This window comes from Hyalella azteca, unplaced genomic scaffold, assembly GCF_000764305.2.
Source record: "Hyalella azteca isolate HAZT.00-mixed unplaced genomic scaffold, Hazt_2.0.2 contig7355, whole genome shotgun sequence".
In the NCBI taxonomy this organism is placed as follows: Eukaryota; Metazoa; Arthropoda; class Malacostraca; order Amphipoda; family Hyalellidae; genus Hyalella; species Hyalella azteca.
The window spans coordinates 1-20576 of NW_025937483.1; the positions used below are offsets into that span (position 1 = coordinate 1).

Below are 20576 nucleotides of genomic sequence, written 5' to 3' on the forward strand. Positions count from 1 at the left end.
TACATTTGCTTTTGAAGCAGCCAGTGAATGGTTTCGTTGCTTCACAGGGGAACAATCGCCAGGATTTAAATTGTTCGTAACCGAAGCCATAGTCTTACTTTTGCATTTCCCTTTATGCATCCAGTGAATGGTTTCGTTGCTTCACAGGGGTATAAGAGGCCGGGAAAAAGCAGCCGGCATCGCAGACATAACAAACTCTGCGCTGAGTAAACAGGCGCCGCTAGGGAGCCCAACTCTACGCCCCAATTGAGGTCATGCATCTCCAGCAAATGGACTCCAGGACCATTTGCATTTATGATCTTCATGACGATGCAAGGATCGTCATGACAACGATGCAAGGCTTTTAGTGACAACGATGCAAGGATCGTCACGACGATGCAAGGATCGTCATGACGACGATGCAAGGATCGTCATGACAACGATGCAAGGCTTTTCGTGACGATACAGTACGCTTCAAGGACGACAGTAGCGAGGGGAGACGATGTAAGACCTAAATCGTTGGTCTTCATGAAGAAATGTCCGATTGTCGTCCCGGAGGCCCCAGGAATGTTTTGCGTTTTCTGGCCCAGCGGAGAGCTCAGGGCCTGCCATTTAATTAAGAGAGGCGCCATCTTGCAATTTGTGTTGGTCCTCGGCATATAATTCAGGCGTCCGCGGCGAATAAATGACGAGCAATTCTTGCCTGCATTTGTTTGCGTAGTGGCAAACCAATGATTTTTTGGAATCAGTTCATTTTTAATTTTCTCATTTACTCAAGATTTAAAGCAATATATAATGTATGATGACACTAGTATCCATGATACTTTGCTGGTCTACTTATAGGACTTGGAATTTAACTTGAAGGAGAGTTTATAAAAGTCTTAGCTTTTCCACTATGTTTGTTTGCGTGCCTTAACTCACACTGAGCGATGAGAGATGACGAGGCACTAAACAAGTGCGTCTTGTTTAACAACGTTGCTCGTTATTATTTAGCTTGAAAACTTAGCTCTGTGATAGATCGATAATCAGATATTTCTTATTAACTCTTTCCTTGAAGGGTTGGCAGGTCATGACCAAAAAGTTCGTTGACGTTCCAGAAAGACCAAACAACAACAGTGATTATACCAATATTTTCAGAACATGCCCCACAAAAAAACTGAATTTTTCATTATTCATCATTCATGCTCATACTAAAGAGCATGAATTATCAATGAGATTCAGAAATGTTCTCAATACGTATAAAATAATAATTTAAGAATTGATAGCAAGAAGTTGTCATAATCTGAGATTCTGACAAAAGTTAAAGTTATTTCTAAGTTTTTATTATCTGTCATACTAGCAACAAGAAAATCCGAGCATAAAATATACATAACTATGCGAGACTGAGGCGCCATGCATGCAATAACTGCAAAGCTTGTTTTATTATCTTATCGAGCTCCCGCGATAAGCCGAAATTTTTCTCCTGAGATTTACATTGGCTTGACAGCGCCTGAAAGAGGCGGCTAGAATAGCGCCCGCTTTCAACTTCAGCAATGCATAATGCTGCCTACAATGCAGAATGCTGCCTACAATGCATAATGCTGCCTACAGTGCATAATGCTGCCTACAATGCATAATGCTGCCTACAATGCATAATGCTGCCTACAGTGCATAATGCTGCCTACAGTGCATAATGCTGCCTGCTCTCTCGCACTCACTTCAGTGCATAGCACTTCTCGCACTCACTTCAGTGCATATAGCACCTCTCGCACTCACTTCAGTGCATAGCACCCCTATCAGTCGCCGGAATGCGTATAGGCTGAAGACTGCATGGCAGCTCAGCAGTAATGGACGCAGCTCGGAGGCCGACTTAGGAACCATTCTGGCAGAAAAGGATGGACGTGACCTGATTTTTGAAGACCTTCAAGCCTGATAGATTTCTTGCCCCTCGCTACGTGTACAGCAGGCCAAAGGAGACGACTGATCTGGTGCTTTTAGAGGGACTCGAGCGTAAGACGGGCGTCTTTGTGGCCGTGCGATTCTTTGGTGACTCCAGGAATGCTAACATCTGAGGCGTCGAGTCCAGCGGGGACGTTAGGCAACCTCTGGCGGGAACTTTGATTTTGTTTTTATTTCTCTGTCATTCTCTCTAGTAGATTTATTCCTTCTAAACTTGATCCATGAAAAATAATTTCGATGCTTGCCGAGTGTAAAAACTGTAGATCCGCTGACGGTCAGAGGGCTCTGCAAAAATTGTATGCTTAAGTCTGTACATATCATTAATCAGCTCCATGCTCTAACTGTAGAGCTTTTAAAACTCATGATTGCAAGAAATTTGTGTGCGCGTTTTAGCGATTATTCTCAGTGAACTACCTTCAATTGGATGTTGCTGCATGGAAACGATCGTTACTATAGGAGAGGTTCTGAGATGAGAAGATACTGTGAACAGCTTGAGAGAGTTTGAGATGAGAGAGTTTATAAAGGTTCATATTGAGAGAGTTGGAGAGAGAGTTTCTCAAGGCTCATGAGAGTTTATAAAGATAAATAAAAAACTAGTGGAAGAAATTCACAATATTGCATATGGTTAACAAGAGCATTGTAACCGCTGATATCCAGCCGATGTTCGGTTGCGAATCATCAACGATTGTCTTCACGTTGTACAGAGGTTAACATGAAAAAAGAACGTAGTAAAATTTAATTTTAGTCTGCACGCAGAACAAACAATTACACCTTAGGTTCACCAATACCCAACGGGTTGATATTACTACGCATTGGTCTGCAAAATAAATTTTAAAATTTATAATTAATTCATAGTTATAATGTTTGATAACATTTACTTGTTTCAATCGGCTCATAGTACAAAACAATTTAGTCAGGGTTGCTAATTAATGATAAGCTTATCCACACCTTACCACACATTATTCAGCGTCGAGACAATAAATGACACCTGGTACAAGTGCAACAAATGAAATTAGGCCAAATTAACAAAAGCCACGCGAAATGCGGCAGAGCTGCGGGTCCATATGTTGTTCCAGATTTAGAAGAATTGAGAGCTTGCGGATATAAACCGAGAATAACAAAATGGCATTGATCCGCGATAGAACAGAAAATTGGACTCGTATGCGTGGCTTTTACCGGATCATACAGATGAATTGGGTTGTTTGCTGTAGATAAAGTCAATACTTTGGCGTTGAATAAGTAAACGAATATGGAGAAATTTTGCCTCCCGATACTAAGCGCTCCCGACGTCACATCGTATTGAATGTTAAAGGCCCAACTTATCGCAACTGATGCTGCTATGTGTGGCAACATTCACTGTCATCGTTAAGACGTAGGAACTTCCTAGCTTACCATACAGCGACGGTCACAGGTGAGGGGTTAGAATCAGCGTATACGGTGTTATCGAACAATCCTGAGCACTTGAGGACAGGACCGTGAAGATAGATTCGGGTTCAGCCCCGCGGAACATTTGTACTGAACTGTTGGCAAAGTACAAGTGTGTACTTTGATTTTAGTATACTATACAGTACAGCATGTTCAGAACTGTGTTGTACTGTTTCTCAGTTTATAAAATCATTTACTGGTCGGTAAAATCACTCCTTTCAGCATTTATCCGCTAAAAGTTTCATTGTTTTTATTTCTATCTTCCTTGAATTGAAATTTATTATAAGGAATGCCATGGTTAAATTAATACGTTGTTTCTCTGAATGAGTTTCCGTCAAATTTATTGTTTACTCAGATATAGAAATAATGCCAGTTTTATTAGGAATTTTTTTGAGTTTAATTTCTCAAGCTTTCTGATAAAAGGTACATTAATAGGGTCAACAAGTCTTAAAATTTGTCTAAGAGGTTAAATAAATCCTGCAGCGCGTAATCCTAAGGTTAAATAAATCCTGCAGCGCGTAATCCTAAGGTTAAATAAATCCTGCGACGCGTTTCGCTCATCACTGAGCATCTTCAGGCAATAAGGTCAAATAGCTCCTATAGCTGCGTTGAAAACCAAAATTAACAAACTGATCGGAGCAGCTATAGCCACGGCAAACCCTATAAAATTTTCCAGCCCATTACAGGAGAAAATAAGCCTGGCTACACCTACGGTACAGTCAAGACTCATAAAACAGGAAACCCACTACCGCCAATAATTTTTGAAGTCCCAACCCCAGTGTATGGAATCGCTAAACAATTGAATCGAATGATAGTGTCTTACATGCAGTGTAAATACCAGATCAGTTCGAGATGACTTTTTGCAAATTATCCGAGCAACTAATCCACACGGTATCCATGCTTCATTGGATGTAGAATCACTATTTACAAACGTTCCTGTAATCCCAACAATCGACTTGGTTTGTTATCTGGCATACGCCGACTCAACAAAATCGCCCCCGCTGAACAATGCAATGCTTAAGAAGTTGTTAATTAATACCCTGCACGACTGAATGCCCCTTCACCCACACAGATGGAACTCTGTACCTCAAACAGATGGGGTCAGTTTGGGGAGCTCCTTAGGTGTCATTCTTGCCTCCTTGGCCTTGGGAAGCCCCTTATAGGGGTTACTCTTTGAAGAGATGATTTTTACACGCTCGATAATCAAAACATGACAAATACAGTCAAACTACTTGGAGGAAATTTAATAATGGTATTCCTTAGCATAAAGTACTCCTATTTAGATAATATTCGTATAGCAAATAATGTCTGACCAAATAGATTATAAGCAGACTGTGGTTAATTGGCTGTAGTTTGGTAACGATAGAGTGGTTGCGTAGTTTCCATAACGTGATTGTCCTTGCTTCTACACGAGCGAAACCTGTGAGCATGAGACAATTCCCAACTAAAGTATATATTTTCTCGAGATGATAAACTGACTAGACTTATGTTCATGCGCACACGCGCTAACTGCATGATAACTTGCGCATGCTCGCTATCAGTGAACTGCGCCTCCTGTGCTAACCACGTGGTCGTACAGAGCGGCTCCGCGCTATTGGCTGACGCCGGCCTTGCTCGCCTCGTGCTGCGATAGGCGACCTGCTGGGTCCTCAATATAAGTACTTTTTCCTTATACAATTGCTTGTGTAGTCTAGGTTCTATATTAGAATAGCTAGGATGGAAGTCGTTAATGCCAGTCATTACTCTCACTTCTAGGAGACGTAGTGCACTAATTGCTCATAGTGCACTCTCGTTAACTCGTATTTGTTGTCACGAGTTGAACGTATAGTGTGGAAGTGCGCTCGGCTCTTGCATGCAATACGCAAAGAGCCAATAAGAGAAAAGTATTAAATTTTGAGCTCTTAAACATTAAAACCATGCATATAGTACAATTAAAGATAAATATATTCGAGTATCAAGGAAGTACGATGAATGATTGAGTAACATACGTCAAAATCAAAATGAAACTACATAATATTATGATAAACATCACATAGCGGGTCGAATGCATTGTAGGCCGTAAAAATTCCGTTGCTTCATCATATGATGCATAAATAAATTTCTTTTGGGATTCAAATGAACCGTAATTTCATTTTTCGACAACTTTATCGTCACATACTACATATACACAATTTTTAAACTTTGGTGTTCAGCCAGAGCGAGAAATTGCAGTGATAGTGAAACTACTGGGGCTAGAAACTAAATTACCTAAGACCTGGTACAATGACATGTATCACTATAACGTAATCAATGTTTTTTACGATGAACATTTAAAAATTTTCATGTACGCATTTCTTTTGCAGGTGATTGTATATGTAGATATTTCAGGAAATTTGGACAGAATGAGAGTTTTGACCTTCATTTTGGTGCTGGCGACGGCTGGCTTCTCCGCGGCCCGAACTGCAGGTAAGGCAATTGTTACCAGCCTCAAATTACGTTTACATAAATTAAAGAGATAAATTTTTTATTCTTCCTTAAATATGAAAAAACTCGTCTTGTATTACAGGTATCCAAGTTATTCCAATAGTTTATAAGCTTTACAATGAATTATGTTGTCTGAAAATAATTTTAACCTGAATTAGGCCTTAATTTTTCTAGCGATACGTGATGTCATTCAACCCCAAGAAATAAATTAAACCATAAATTTATTTTGCTCCTCTATATCGTCTATTAAGTATTTTTTAAGTGTACAAATACATTTTTACATGAAAATTGTTTTTGTTTTTTACGAACAAACAGTTATACAAAAAAATTTTACGGTTATACAAAACATTTTTACATGAAAATTGTTTTTGTATAACATTTTCGGTTATACAACGACATGTTGGTGCAGGCGAGCCCAAATTGCGACCAGCCGACGATGATGGCGACCACCGCAACCTGGGAGCTCACCCCACCCCTCGTCAACGCGTCATGGAGGACGGCAGCCTGCGCGCTCTAGAAGGTAGCTGTGACCATCGTGTGTGTATACATGTATAATAAATATACATAAGTTAGGTAATAGTGCGACGCTTTTGATGAAATTCCGCGACGGATGATCAAATTGTAATTGTGCATTGTCAATCTTTGACCACACAGTTTAATTACTCGTTCGTACCAAACGACAAAATAAAAAGGATTAGGTTATATTAGTTTGAATAACTTGGGCCTTTACTTTAGGCGTTGCCACTTAGGCCACATAATAGTCAAGTTTGTCGTGTTTCATTCAAGAAATTGAAGGTTCGAGCATTGATGAGAGTTCTCATGCACAATCAATTGCTTCGTGTGCTCCGTAGTTCTAGGTCGAAAAGAGTGTAGATCGAGTCGTTCTGGGAGTTAGCTCATTAATATGCAAAATACACAAATATTTGTATTGTGCATTTTGTGTTATTTCATTAAACTGCGCGATCGCTCAGATTCGGCGTTCTGGAACGCGAGATGCCAAGCGGAGCTAGCCGACCAGCTCGCCAAGACGCCCATCGTGAGCCAGGCCAAGAACGTGATCGTCTTCCTCGGCGACGGCACGGGCATCGCCACCTTCACAGCCGCCAGGCTCCTCAAGGGCCAACGCTCTGGCAAATACGAGCTCGAGCAGTCCGCTTGGGAACGCTTCCCCTTCTCCAGCATCATCAAAGTGGGTTGTGGTTACCTCTTGGACCCGTCAGTTTAGCTCAATTATAATCAGTTACGAAATAAATCTCAATTAAAACAGTGAACAGTTACAACAGATGACCAATGGAAGGTTTTGTCAACGTTATTTAAGAGGAGATTGACCATTAACAAGTCTGTTAAAGGTCAAGGTAGATTAAAATCAGTCTCACTACAAAATGACGATATTCTATCGTTCATTTATAGACACTCAGTGGCAACGATACTTATTCAACATAAATTACAACAAGACAGGGAATCATATCATTCACTGTTCCTATTAATCATGACGCAAACAAATGATTATGAATTTGTTTGAATCGCAAAAGTAATTCTACTGACACATCGTTTCGACACTTGAAGATATCATCATTCCAGGATCCAGCAGCACTTTTTTGAAGTCCAAACTTCAACATCTCAACCAATTTTTCGATTTCAAACATTGTGCTGGACTGATGATATATTCAGTAGGAAATTGTTTCAGATTCACAGCAACAGTTCTCATGCGAACTGACAGGTGCTGCCTGGCAGATCTACAACACGGACCTATTTTAGACTCCCAAAGATAGTCCGCCATAAACATGAGGCATTTCAAACACAAAACATGAGGCATTTCGCTTCTCAATGACATTCCGAGTTAAAAGTGAGAAGTTCCCTATTGCAGACTTACAACACGAATCTATTTCGGATTCACAATGACCGTCCCAGTTAAGAGTGCGCGGTTCTCTATCGCAGACCTACAACACGAATCTATTTCGGATTCACAATGACAGTCCCAGTTAAGAGTGCGCGGTTCTCTATCGCAGACCAGACCTACAACACGAATCTATTTCGGATTCAAAATGACAGTCCCAGTTAAGAGTGCCCGGTTCTCTATCGCAGACATACAACACGAACATGCAAGTCACGGACTCGGCCGCCAGTTCCACTGCATACCTCAATGGGGTGAAGGGTAATCAGGCGACCATCGGCGTGGACGCCAACGTCTTGCTAGGCGACTGTCTGGCCATGAACATCCAGCAGTTCCATACCGAGTCTGTCCTCAAGAACTTCCAGGTGACAGACATCTTATATTTGCCCCGTGGCTAATATTGTGGTTCTTTTCCTTGGTACCTGAACTCTTCTTCAGCATCCCGTATTAGCAGCATCACAGAAATAAGTACGAGTCTCTTAGAAAGTGTGACTTATCTTTATTCGTGCTTCTGTTGACCCCATTTATTGTATATACGACCGTACTGTACCATATATCTGTGGTTTTGCTCCCATCTCTCACCCCTAGGTCCTCTCCTCCAGGGGCGCGTTCCTGCCGCGAACTCGAAGGGCTTGTCCCAGAGGATGAAAGACAGCAATCCCCCATCTTCGTCATCATGACGTGACCTCGACTTTCGACCCACACATCACTTCACTAACTCTCATCTTCACCTGCGTCTAACCCACCATCTAACGCATCTGACTGCACGAGAGCCCAGACTTATCGTTTCCAACTGAAAAGATAGACCCTAGGATACCGACCGACCAGAAAATTTTCGAATATTTCAAGAAAACTTAACGCCCATTTTATTCAATTGCCGCTACTGGCTTTTTCACCGTGGCCGACGGCACCTCTGCAATTGACCAGTTGAAATAAAATGAAGCGACCAAAGCATTCAACAAAATCAACATGATATCTATAGTACTTGCCAGCATTAAAATAAAATGGATAATTTACGCACTACTCTACAGTGACGTAGGAAGCCACGCTGTCGACGAAAGTAAACACGAAATCACACAACAAAACTAGCTGCACAGGGATGAGATCAAAATAAAAAATTATGCACAAGTCATCAAAATCACACACACAGAGAAAGCATAACATACTAACAAACGGAGTCTACTTGTATCAAACTAAAATAACATCCTCTGTATGCGAACAGTACCAATCTACGCACTTATATATTTATGCCACACACCGATGCAAGACCACCCCACACACCGATGCAAATCTACCTCTCTCGAGTTCCGATTGCGCCGTTTAAAACCACACCCACACCCAGTGCACTAACACCAACAAAAATGTCTCAACTGCTACAACGATCACCGCACCCTAGCAGTAAAATGTCCCTATCGCAAGCAACAAATACAAAAAAATCAAAATAATAATCACAACGAGAAACAATCAAACACAAACGTATCTGGACATAGCCAAACAAATGATAAAAAACATTCCACAAGATAGCCTGGCGCTGACCAACAGGACACAATTAATATCAATAGATATAACACTAGATGCTCACATTGTCAACACCTCCACCATCCCGCAATAAGTGGTTCGACAGCTTTTTATCAAATTCAAAATCACTGAAAACCCACTACGATATCAACACAATTTTTCCTGAAATAGACTCCGCTAAAATATTCAAATTCTTTCTTAAACAAAGCCTGAAATCAAGACTCCTGACACTGCCTTTTATGTCAGAACTGAATTTAAAGATGGCGACGACCTAAGACGAACATCCCTGCACCTGTCACGACTACAAACTGACGACAAGAACCCAAGCCTTTCATTCACAGGCACATCATATTTTTCACTAACAAATCAAAGGATTCAACTTCATTGCTAAATTCCAATAATGAAAAACTTTCTTGTGATCAAAAGGGTGTAATTTAGACATCATTGAGGTGGTAATGTTTGTACTCAACTCCATACCTTTTTTTATAGAATTCGATCAAGGTCGAATAAAAAATTGTTAGATGATATTAGTAGGCGAGGAATTCCACCATGTGACGTTAACTAATGAACGGCCCACTTTATAGCTGAGGCTTTATTTAGAACGGTCTAGAACAATACCAAAAAAATTGTAGCAGATTTTGAACACAGAATGGTTCGTTCGAAAAGTTTATCACCGAAACCCGCGTCAAGAGAAAGTCTTGGCATGCATGCGTGCTTCTTGTCTCGTTTCTGAAAATTGCTCAACGGTTGCAGGTGACTCCCGAAAGCTCACCGTTTTTATATCTTGATAGGCTGGATATCGATATTTCGCAACTGGTTTACAGTACCTGGGCTTTACATTAAATCGATAGATGGAATGGCTTTTTTACGTGGTATTTAGAGTGAATCCTCAATTAAAACGTGGTCGCAGCATCTAATTGGTCCCTTGGCTGAGTTTTCAATTCATACCTGCTCAGTGTTTCCCATTAATCCCCAAATTGGGTGGGGATTAATGGACAGGGTACTTAATTACTGGGCAGGGTGCTTAATTAAAAGCTGTAAATAATGTCCTAATTGTTTTCTCGCCTGGTTACCTAATAGTCCCTCATGCCTCAGGACGCTGGTCGTTCCACGGGCATCGTGACGACGACTCGAGTGACGCACGCATCCCCCGCCGGCAACTACGCGCACACTGCCGAGCGGTGAGTTTTGTGGCCTTGAATTTCAATTTATCATTTCCATGCTAGGTACTCTGGAGCACATGTTAAAATTAATTTAAATGATACAATAGAAACGGAAATGTAGCAGCAGGATTTGAATAATGTTTCTAGATACAAAAATAATATTTTGCCGTGTGTATTTTCCAGACACTGGGAGAGCGACGATGATATCAACGATGACAACGGCGACCCAGACATGTGCGATGACATCGCTGAGCAGCTCGTGCTCGGCAACACCGGCTCAAAAATCAAGGTATTTTAGTAACTTCATTCAAGATGGTTTTCGGTGTAGTAGGCACTCTGGCGTGTTCAGTGTTCACCCGCCTTGGTACTAATTTCCAGGCTGGTTGTACTTCATTTAGTTGCATGCATGGTTGCTACATTGCACGGGAATGAGACGGCGATATCTTATATAAGCAGCTATAATCGACAAAAAAATATAAAAATTAGATTGAACTTCATGATAAGGAGGTCTATCTCCTTACCTTGCTTTTTATAACTTTTTCTAAACATTCCATGAGAAAAAAAATTATTTTGATAAATCTTTAATGATGCGTAGGTGATCTTGGGCGGAGGTCGCAAGAAGTTCCTACCCAAGGACGCCGTAGATCCTGAGGGCGAGACTTCTGGCAGGCGAGACGACGGCAAGAATCTCATCGACACGTGGATCAACCAGAAGAACCTGCTGGGCATGAACAGCTACGTGTGGAACAGGGACCAGCTCTTCACAGTGGACACGGCCAATACAGACTACCTCTTAGGTCAGTGCCTTACGAACTGCTGTGGCCGCGCCATACCTTGAGCCAAAGAGGTAGAATTTGAAGCGGTAAAATTGAAACAGGACGCATCGGAACTACTTTGTTCTGTGAAAATTGATGTTGTAAACCTCAATACAGTAGGAATAAAACTCTAATAAACAATTATTGACTGAACCAACACACCAAGAAACACGTTGAAATACAAAAGCAAATCATTCCGATAAATTTCAGCGCGATCGAAACTCAACTAGAAACATGAGGTAAACGGTAAATAAGAGGTACGACGAAAGATGGCATTATAAATAATGTGTTTTAATAAAAATAATCCGTCGTGGTTGAACAAGACGAGTGTCGCACACGTTAGGGACTTGAAAAAAATTGGATACAGTAACATGACAACACCGCAGGTGACTGACAACGTAGGAGTAGTACTAAGAGGCCTGACTAGAAATCAGGCCTACCAGGGGACGCTACATAAATATACTAAGATGCAAACCAAGGTAGGTAGAAGGTACGCACCAACAAAGTCCCTACAACCGATAGACAAAAACCGAAATTTTTATTTGAGTGCGCATGGTGAAACAACCGGTGAACGGGACTCCTAAGGCGAGTGTCAACCCGGTAATACCACATCAGAGCCCGCGGCTTCGGAAGCCCTTGATATACACTGTAGTTACACATTGCCGTTCCTCACAACAGCCCACGACAAAGTATTTCAGGTTGACCATATTACACTAACCTTTTTCATTTGATATTTGCAGGTAACACAACGTAACCGAAGGATTCCAGCCTCATTGCAATACAAGGCAAACCAAACGAAAACTACAAAGTTTCTTCAACAAATTAAATTGAGATGATCAAAAATTATTGTTTAGGTTTGTTCGACTACGGCCACATGGAGTACCGCGTGGAAAACGACTCTTCCAACCCAACCTTGTCTGAGATGACACGAGTGGCTATCGAAGTCTTGCAGATGGACACAAAAGGCTTCTTCCTCTTCGTGGAAGGTCAGTTTTCCCAATTGAAAAGTTCTTCTGTAGCCTCTACCATCCATCCACGCTACTTATTCAGTTTACTATACTTTTGTTTGTGCATCGCATCTTCTGCTCTAACTTATTGCTTCTCCACCCATTTCGCATTTTTCACCACACGCTCATGCATTCACCTCTCATCACCCACGGGAGGGTTCACAGACTTGGTTCGCCACCATCGCATAATTTTACCGCCCACTCCCCATCACATAACAGACTCATCACCACATCGAGATGCCTTGGAGGGTATTGACACGCCCCCCAACACCTTCCACCACATTAAGACCCTTTCATCACTCACAGGATAGATTTGAGCTTAACTTGTAGCTCACTTTTAGTTAACTGAAAGGCACGGCCCGCCACCCTGTCATCACCTTAATTGTCTCTCATCACCCTCAGGAGGCCTAATAGACACAGCTCACCACCTTAACGAGCACAGGTCGGCCGTCGAAGAGGCCTTTGAGTTCGAGAAGGCCGTTGAAGTGGCCGTGTCAATGACGGATGTCCAAGATACTCTCATCATCGTCACGGCCGACCACTCACAGCCAATGACCATCAACGGATACCCTAGCAGAGGCAGCGATATTCTGGGTGAGTCCTTGTATGGGTGAAAGTCTGGGTAAGCCCTTATATGGGCGAAGGTCTGGGTGAGTCCTTGTATGGGTGAGGGTCTGGGTGAGTCCTTGTATGGGTGAGGGTCTGGGTGAGCCCTTGTATGGGTGAGAGTCAGGGTGAATCCATGTATGGATGAGTTCTCGTTTGGGTTAGTATCTGCCTATGTCAGTCCAAGCAATACTCACTCACTCATTTTTTCTATTAACATCGGATGAATATTTCATCTTTCATTTATCCACATCAACATTATGCATTTTTCCTCATAGGTTACGATCTAGTCTGATACAATAAGGCTAACTGGTACTACCAATTACTGTAATAGGTACTGTTAAATAAAGAAACACAGACAGATTGAGAAAATTTTCCATCAATTGATATTGGCAATGAAGGAATTGATTGGGAACCACTAACAAAATTCTGCGTATCAGCATACTATTTATTTTGTTTACTTGGTTCATCCGGTGAGTGTATGGAAAATGTGCCCCAGCACTGCCAGCAGAGGTCTTAACACATAATCGCCTAGATTGACTCACTGATATCCGAAGACTGAGTGTGGGTGTGTGGGGCAAACCTGGCGTCGTGGACAGAGGTTCCTGCACACAGGTTCCTTGGTACAGGTCATCCGTAGACAGGTTACCGGGATGTTGGCAAGGCAATTATCTACTTACGGGCGCATGTGCTATAACAAGAGTCTAATGAGTTTGGGTGTGTTGGGCAGGTCTGGCGCCGTGGACCGAGTGGGTTCCTGCACACAAGTTTCTTAGTACCGGGATGTTGGCAAGGCAATTATATACTTACGGGCGTATGGGCTATAACAAGAGTCTAATGAGTTTGGGTGTGTGGGGCAGGTCTTGCGCCGTGGACCGAGGAGGTTCCTGCACACAAGTTTCTTAGTACCGGGATGTTGGCGAGGCAATTATCTACTTGCGGGCGCATGGGCTATAACAAGAGTCTAATGAGTTTGGGTGTGTGGGGCAGGTCTGGCGTCGGTGTCGGACGTGGACAACATGCCGTTCACGACGCTCATGTACACCAACGGCCCCGGCTTCAGGGACCAGAAGAATGACCTCAGGCCCAACCCCGTCGACGAGAATTACGGTTACTATGCATTAATATTTTCTGTAATGTGAATATTATAAGTTTGTGTTTCTTGCATGAAGAGTGTCAATAGAAATACATTGGGTAACGAATCCCATCGGTCTGGATATTACCGGGACCAGAACTATTATATTCTTAGTGGAAGAATACTTAGGCATTGTTAAACGATGAGAGGTGAGTTGAATAGAAAATTCAAATTTAACTTTATATTAGTGTGTGTAAATTTGATGTAAAATACATCAAGTATTATGTTAGATTTAAATAAATCGAGTCAAACCGGATTTCGGTGCGCTATGAGAGTTTGATTATAATTAAAATATTAAGGATAACGTGATCCAGGTAGGCGAGCATGGGAGAAAACGGAACTTATAGTAGCCAGTTTCGCACACAGATCTTACAGTCAGGGCAAATTTCGAAGACATGGGACAAATCTTAGTTTTTTTATCAATATCAATCACTAATTTTTTATCAATAGTGAATGAATATCGAGATATCGAACAAATCCATCAGCACGAAAGGTAGAAATCCCGCTTTGAACAATCTTGTTCAATTCGAAAAAGTTATTATTCTGGTGTTAGGCCTCAGTCGAAACCAGTTCAATAAACACCATTCTCAACTTAGATTCACGCCTGAATTTAGAAGAAACAGTTGGGGCTCATCAAAACAACACTATTTAATTTAATAACTCGAGCAATAACCTTTAATTGCTGCTGTGCTCCAGAGGATCCTCACTACGTGGGGCAGGCGACCGTGCCCATGGTCGAGAGCAACCACAACGGGGAAGACGTCATCCTATACGCGCGTGGCCCCCACGCGCACCTCTTCACGGGGATCCACGAGAATGCGTACATCCCCCACGCGATCAGGTGCGTACATCCCCCACGCGATAAGGTGCGTACATCATTTACGCGATCAGGTGCGTTCCAACCGCAATTTATCCGAAGCATACACCGAGTGTGATGCAGTGGAGGAACTAAATTGCATATGAAAGTACATACATAATTATCTCATTAGGATCAAGAACAGGAAATAATTTTGTTACATATTCCTAGGTACGCTGCCTGTGTCGGGTCGGGCTTGAGTTTCTGCAGCGCTGATGCCTGAAGAAAAACTATCGTCTAAATATCGTCAATTGCCGGACATCTGAGCGGATAACACAAAATAATGTCGAAGTACCGTCAATTGCCGGACATCAACTAAGACAAGACAAACTAACGTCGAACTATCATCTACCGCTGGATATTAGCTCGAATAATTTGACAGTTAATTTTAAGCGGTGAATGCAACCCAGGGTTTTGTGTGCCAAAGCTGCCGAATTTTTATTATACATATCTAATATATGTGAATGAATAATCTCTATCATTTCGCTTTGCGTTTTTCGTTTATGTTCAAAGTGAAGAAGCTCTGAATCAGGTTCAAAGTGAATCAAAAATCGTGTTTGTCACGGTTAACTCATGCACGACTGATGACTGAATGTTTTTTCAACCAGTTAATGGGATAACAAAAATCTATAAATATTGTACTCCCAGTCACTCAAAGTGCGTCGATTCTCAATATCAATTCATACGAATTTTTGCATTGAAGTTCTGTCATCAATTCTAGCAAATTTTACATTAAAATCCCATGTAAAAGTTAATAATTCGCTGTAAACATCTAGAAAAAGACCATGTAAAAGTTAATAATATTCTCAAAAATTTAAGAAAATGTTGAATTATTTTCAGTGGAAACGTTTCAGGGACCAGCACCCTCAGTCACAAAGTAAAATAATAATTCACGCACAATTGATCTAAAAAATTCTACACAACCTTGATTGGCAAATAGAAATCATGGTAAATTGCAGACTATCTGAATATAAACAATTTCTTGCGGAAAAAAATATTGTCATAGTTAAGACAATGTTTCTGGCAAAAAAATATGTAAGGAATATAGGTAACATTTGTAAACTTGGAACATAAGTTGCGGGAGCTGAAATTTAGAGACCTCAAATAAACAGGTACGTCAACCTGTCAGGCTTTAATTTAATTAAAGCGCCCAGCTGAATGGGGTGGATGCGCAAGAGGGTTTCTAATATGATAATTTCTACCCCGACGTTTCGAATATTGATGTAGAAGTTACGAGCCATCCTACTGACGTACGATGATGCACAATACGCTTAAATGTGCCTGTAAATACGACATGACAGTATCTGCACAGAAATGATATCTAAATCACTGTCAGGTAACTTTGTCACACGTCACCACCCATACCTTTAGTAGCATCACTCGCGTCACCTTCTGTGACGTTATTGTAGTAGGTCAATATAAGCTCCTTAAGCATCCCCTGAGGCAGTCTCAGACCAACATCTCTTATCTGTAGTTGTTGCCCAGCCACCACACGCCTTTATTTACGTGCTGACGGCTCCAACACTCACTTGATCACTCTCGCTTGTGTCGATATTGCTACCCGATCTAATCCTGTAATAACACCTCACTGTGCCTTATCTTAAATAAATACTAGTTTACAGTTGCCACTCTTTCCTTCCTCCTCATTATATCGTTTGGATAATAATTCGAACCGAAACTTATTGAGACATTTTTCTTGGTTAAAACTGGTCCCGAGTGTTATTGAAAAGAAATCCGGACATTACTGAAGAAGACACAAAATTCGAAATTATTGACCGACCAATGAAGTAAACTTTTGGAAAATATTTCACGAATAAAATTTATTCAAGATTTCCAGTTCAGAACCAAAGTCAAAGAATGATAAATTATAATAACTTATTTTCCTACAATCAAGCTTCAGAATGATGCTTATGCATTATGAACTTCTTGAGCTGAGTGAACTAGAAAGTTGATGGAAACTCATTCCAAGCAACATTATCGTATTTATTTAATTTTGGCATTCCTTATAATAAATTTCAAAACAATTGAAAGGATAATATATAAATAAAAACAATGAAAATTTTGACGCACGCCGAACGGAGTGATTTAACCAACCCATAAATTATTTTATAAACTGAGAAACAGTACAAGACAGTTTTGTACATGCTGTACAAAAATTTGATACTAAATACTAAAATCAAATAAATACTAGAATAAATACTAAAATCAAAGTACACAATTGTATAGGAACAACGCTTCAGTGCAAATGTTCCTTGGGGCTGAACCCGAATCTATCTTCACGGTCCTGTCCACGGTCCTGTCAGGTTTGTTCGATAACACCGTACTCGCGGAACTGCTTTCGCGGAACAAAAAAAAGTGAACTGTTAGCTTTGATCGCAAACGAGTGCATAGACATTATTGGTATTACAGAAACACTTCCCAAAAATCACGGGGGGGTAGGGACTTGTACCTATTGAATTTCAGTTGCCAGGTTTTGACTGTTTTCATAACTTAAATGAAGAGCAGTGCAGTAGGGGTGTAGCTTCGTGAGTTAGAACCTCTTTTGGGGCCCAGCAAGTCAAGTTATCTGCAGAGCATCAATCAGCTAGAGAATCAGTGTGGTGTGAACTTACTCTAAAAGGCAAAGATAGCCTCCTCATAGGGGTCATTTATAGATCACCTAACGGCTCCTCTGATAACGATGAAGTACTGAAACAGTCTTTTACCGAGCATAACTTTACGTAGTTCACACACGTTGATCGTTGGTGATTTTAATCATCCAGAGCTAGACTAGACAGATGGATCCTCTCCAAGGGATGAGAATCACCCATCATCCTTGTTCATTGAGTCTCTGAGAGACTCCTTCCAAGTCAATCGCATTACCAAGCCAACCCATTATAGAAGTAAACAGACTCCCAATATTTTAGACCTGGTGTTTACTAGTGATGAATCAATGTTAGATGAGCTTCGTCACTAGGCTCCATTGGGCAAAAGCCATCACAAATCATTGTTTTTCAGTTCAGTGCTGGACAGAAAAGACGCCTCGGAAACGCGAACGTTTGAATTTTGCGAAAGGCGACTATGATAAACTCCGAGAAACAGTGAATACAGTGAATATTTCGAACTGTAAAATGGACATGAATGTAGCTGAGTCATGGTCATTTCTCAAGGACACGGTTATGTCTGCAGTTGCTGTATGTGTACCTAAAATTAATCTTGGTGGAGGCAAAAAACTCAGTGGATGAACAGTAGAGTTCTAGCTAAGCTGAAAACCAAGAAGGAAGCCTACAAGCGATAAATACAGACTCGTAGCGAATTTTCCTCGAATTTTCACAAAAATGTACTGTAACTCCTGTGTATAAGAATGGTGATCTGATGTAGTCGTTCTCCGAGGTGGTAATGTCTCACAATGAGCATGAGCACCTCTCTATAAAGTGTTACTCGCGTGATATTAAATAAACAACACCCATTCCCTGTGACCGATTTAACGTACTTTGTGAGGGGCTCTTTATAAATAAATGAATTGAGCTGGTGATATACCCTGGCAGTATACTGTATCATCATTCAGTATTACACTGTAAGAAATTATATATTCCACAGAAATATTTTTCAGGTAACCTCTCTAGGTTAAGTCCTGAGTTCTCGATTAAAGAGTGCTTAATCGGGGTAATTGGTCGGTCTGCGGTCGGGGTAAGTGATCGGAACCCTGAAGCTGTTTATGCAAATTCGGGGGTAATCGCTCAATTTTTTGTTGTCAAGATTCAAAATAAAATTGTGAGTAAATGATCAGGTTTTATTCGGGAATAATTGGTTAATTTTGTTGGGTAAGATTGTGGTAACCTATGATTTAAGCTGTTTATGCAAAGTGTGACGGTACACCCCTTCTGCTATCTACATAACCTATATAATAAAAATATCGCAAAAAATACAAAAAATAAGCGGGAACCCTTCTTTTTGTACGCTAGCTTGCACGGACTGCGTTTCTGATTTGAAAATGGATCAACGAAAGATATCCTCTTATGAGGGCAAGGCTAACGTTTTAAGTCAGTTTTTTAGTAGCGTATTCACTGAAGAGGACTTGAACAGTATTCCAGCCATTGCAGAGCGCCGAGTCAGCTCTAAATTAACAAGTTATAAAATACCAGAAGAAAAAGTTCTCAAGCGCCTGATCGCTCTAAATCCCAACAAGTCAACCGGACGGCTTCCACCCCAGATTACTCAAAGAGTTGCAACCGTCCTAGCCAGTCCTCTGGCGTCATTTTTTCAAAAAACTTTAAACGAAGTGATCTTGCCGGATGACTGGAAAGAAGCTCATGTGAAACCATTGATCAAAAAATGTGACAAAAGCTAGCCGGGCAACTATTGTCCTGTCAGTTTGACAAGTGGTGTTTACAAGGTAATGGAATCTGTTGTGAGGGATCGACTGATCGATCGTTTAGAATAGAATAGAAATGTCAGCACCTTGGCCTGTTGCCGATTCTTGAACTTTTCGTGACTTGATTCACAAGGGATTCGGCCTTTGGAACCCGATCTTTCCATAACAGACGATTGATTGAGATAGCTGCTGGACTTATTGTGTGGTCCGTAATTTGCTAGGCATTTCAAGACTGAACATATGCTCCTGCAGAGCTTCGTCTAGTCTGTTCTTGAAGGCGTTCATATACTCAGAGCGTCAATGATACTATCAGGGAGGCTGTTCCACATGTCGGTGACTCGAAGCGAGAAGAAATGTTGTCGCATGGATGTGTTTCAACGCAGTTTTTTCGTTTATAGCTGTGGCCCCTGGTGTTGGTTCTTGCTTCAAATTCTAGTAATCCTTCTGGAACCTTGTATAAGCCATGAGTATACTTGTATGCTTCAATGAGTTCCCCACGCACACGTCGATAACTGAGGCTTGGAAGCTTCATAATCTTTAATCTTTCCTCGTAGGACTTGCTTTTCAAGCCCGGAATTGTCCTTGTTACACGTCTTTGAACACTCTCTATTAAATTTTTGTCCTTTTCAAGTTTCGGTGACCACACGACGTTTCCAAACTCTAGGTTCGGGCGCACGACAGCAACAAACAACTGCTTCATCGCTTCTGCATCTAGGAAATCGAAAGAGCGTCTGATCAGTCCAAGTCGTTTATTGGCTTTATTAACTTGACCTTCAATATGCTTAGAAAATTTCAACTCATTGTCGATATTAACTCCTAAATCTTTTTCCATTGTCGACTTCGACATCATCACTCTGTCGTTGCAACCGTGTCTTCTCATACTGTAATCTTGCTGTTCACTATTCTTACCAAGGTGGATTACTTTACATTTGTCAGCGTTAAAACGCAGCTGCTACTTATCAGCCCAGTTAACCAGCCTGTTAAGATCACGTTATAACTGTACTTTTTGCGACGTATTCTTCACTGTATTATAAATTTTTGTGTCGTCAGCTTACATCGAGCACACGCTAGACACAGCTTCTGGCAGATCGTTTATAAACGCAACGAATAAAGCAGGCCCGAGAACGCTTCCTTGTGGCACGCCGCTGCGCACTGGAGCCCAGTCTGATAAGGACCCATTAATACTGACACGTTGTCGTCTCCCTACTAGAAAATCTCTGATCCATTTGAGTACATTGCTGTCAATTCCCAAAGACTGCAATTTCCGCAACAGCCGCTCATGTGGGACACTGTCAAATGCCTTGGCAAAATCGAGATACACTTCTTCTACTGGCTCCCTTTCGTCCAGCAGGCGGGTCCATTCGTTCAGAATAGACAAGAGGTTAGTGGTGCAGGATCTCCCAGCAATAAAGCCATGTTGACA

The 20576-nt window shown here is 41.3% G+C and overlaps 1 protein-coding gene across 1 annotated transcript; it reads left to right on the top strand.

The window, feature by feature from the left end:
* Positions 1-5682: 5682 nt before the first annotated feature.
* On the top strand, positions 5683-16423 carry LOC108670424 (alkaline phosphatase-like). Its single transcript, XM_018157898.2, has 12 exons — positions 5683-5787; positions 6215-6325; positions 6777-6994; positions 7891-8064; positions 10313-10398; positions 10564-10669; positions 10976-11177; positions 12050-12181; positions 12605-12796; positions 13799-13918; positions 14640-14784; positions 14971-16423. The coding sequence occupies exons 1-12, from the start codon at positions 5724-5726 to the stop codon at positions 15020-15022; spliced, it is 1602 nt and encodes a 533-aa protein (XP_018013387.1). The 5' UTR covers positions 5683-5723; the 3' UTR covers positions 15023-16423.
* Positions 16424-20576: the final 4153 nt, after the last annotated feature.

Coding starts and splice junctions, on each gene's coding strand:
- LOC108670424 (XM_018157898.2), top strand. CDS start 5,724: ATGAGAGTTTTGACCTTCATTTTGGTGCTGGCGACGGCTGGCTTCTCC. Junction 6,326..6,776: donor CAGCCTGCGCGCTCTAGAAG/GTAGCTGTGACC, acceptor GCGATCGCTCAG/ATTCGGCGTTCTGGAACGCG. Junction 14,785..14,970: donor TACATCCCCCACGCGATCAG/GTGCGTACATCC, acceptor ACATATTCCTAG/GTACGCTGCCTGTGTCGGGT.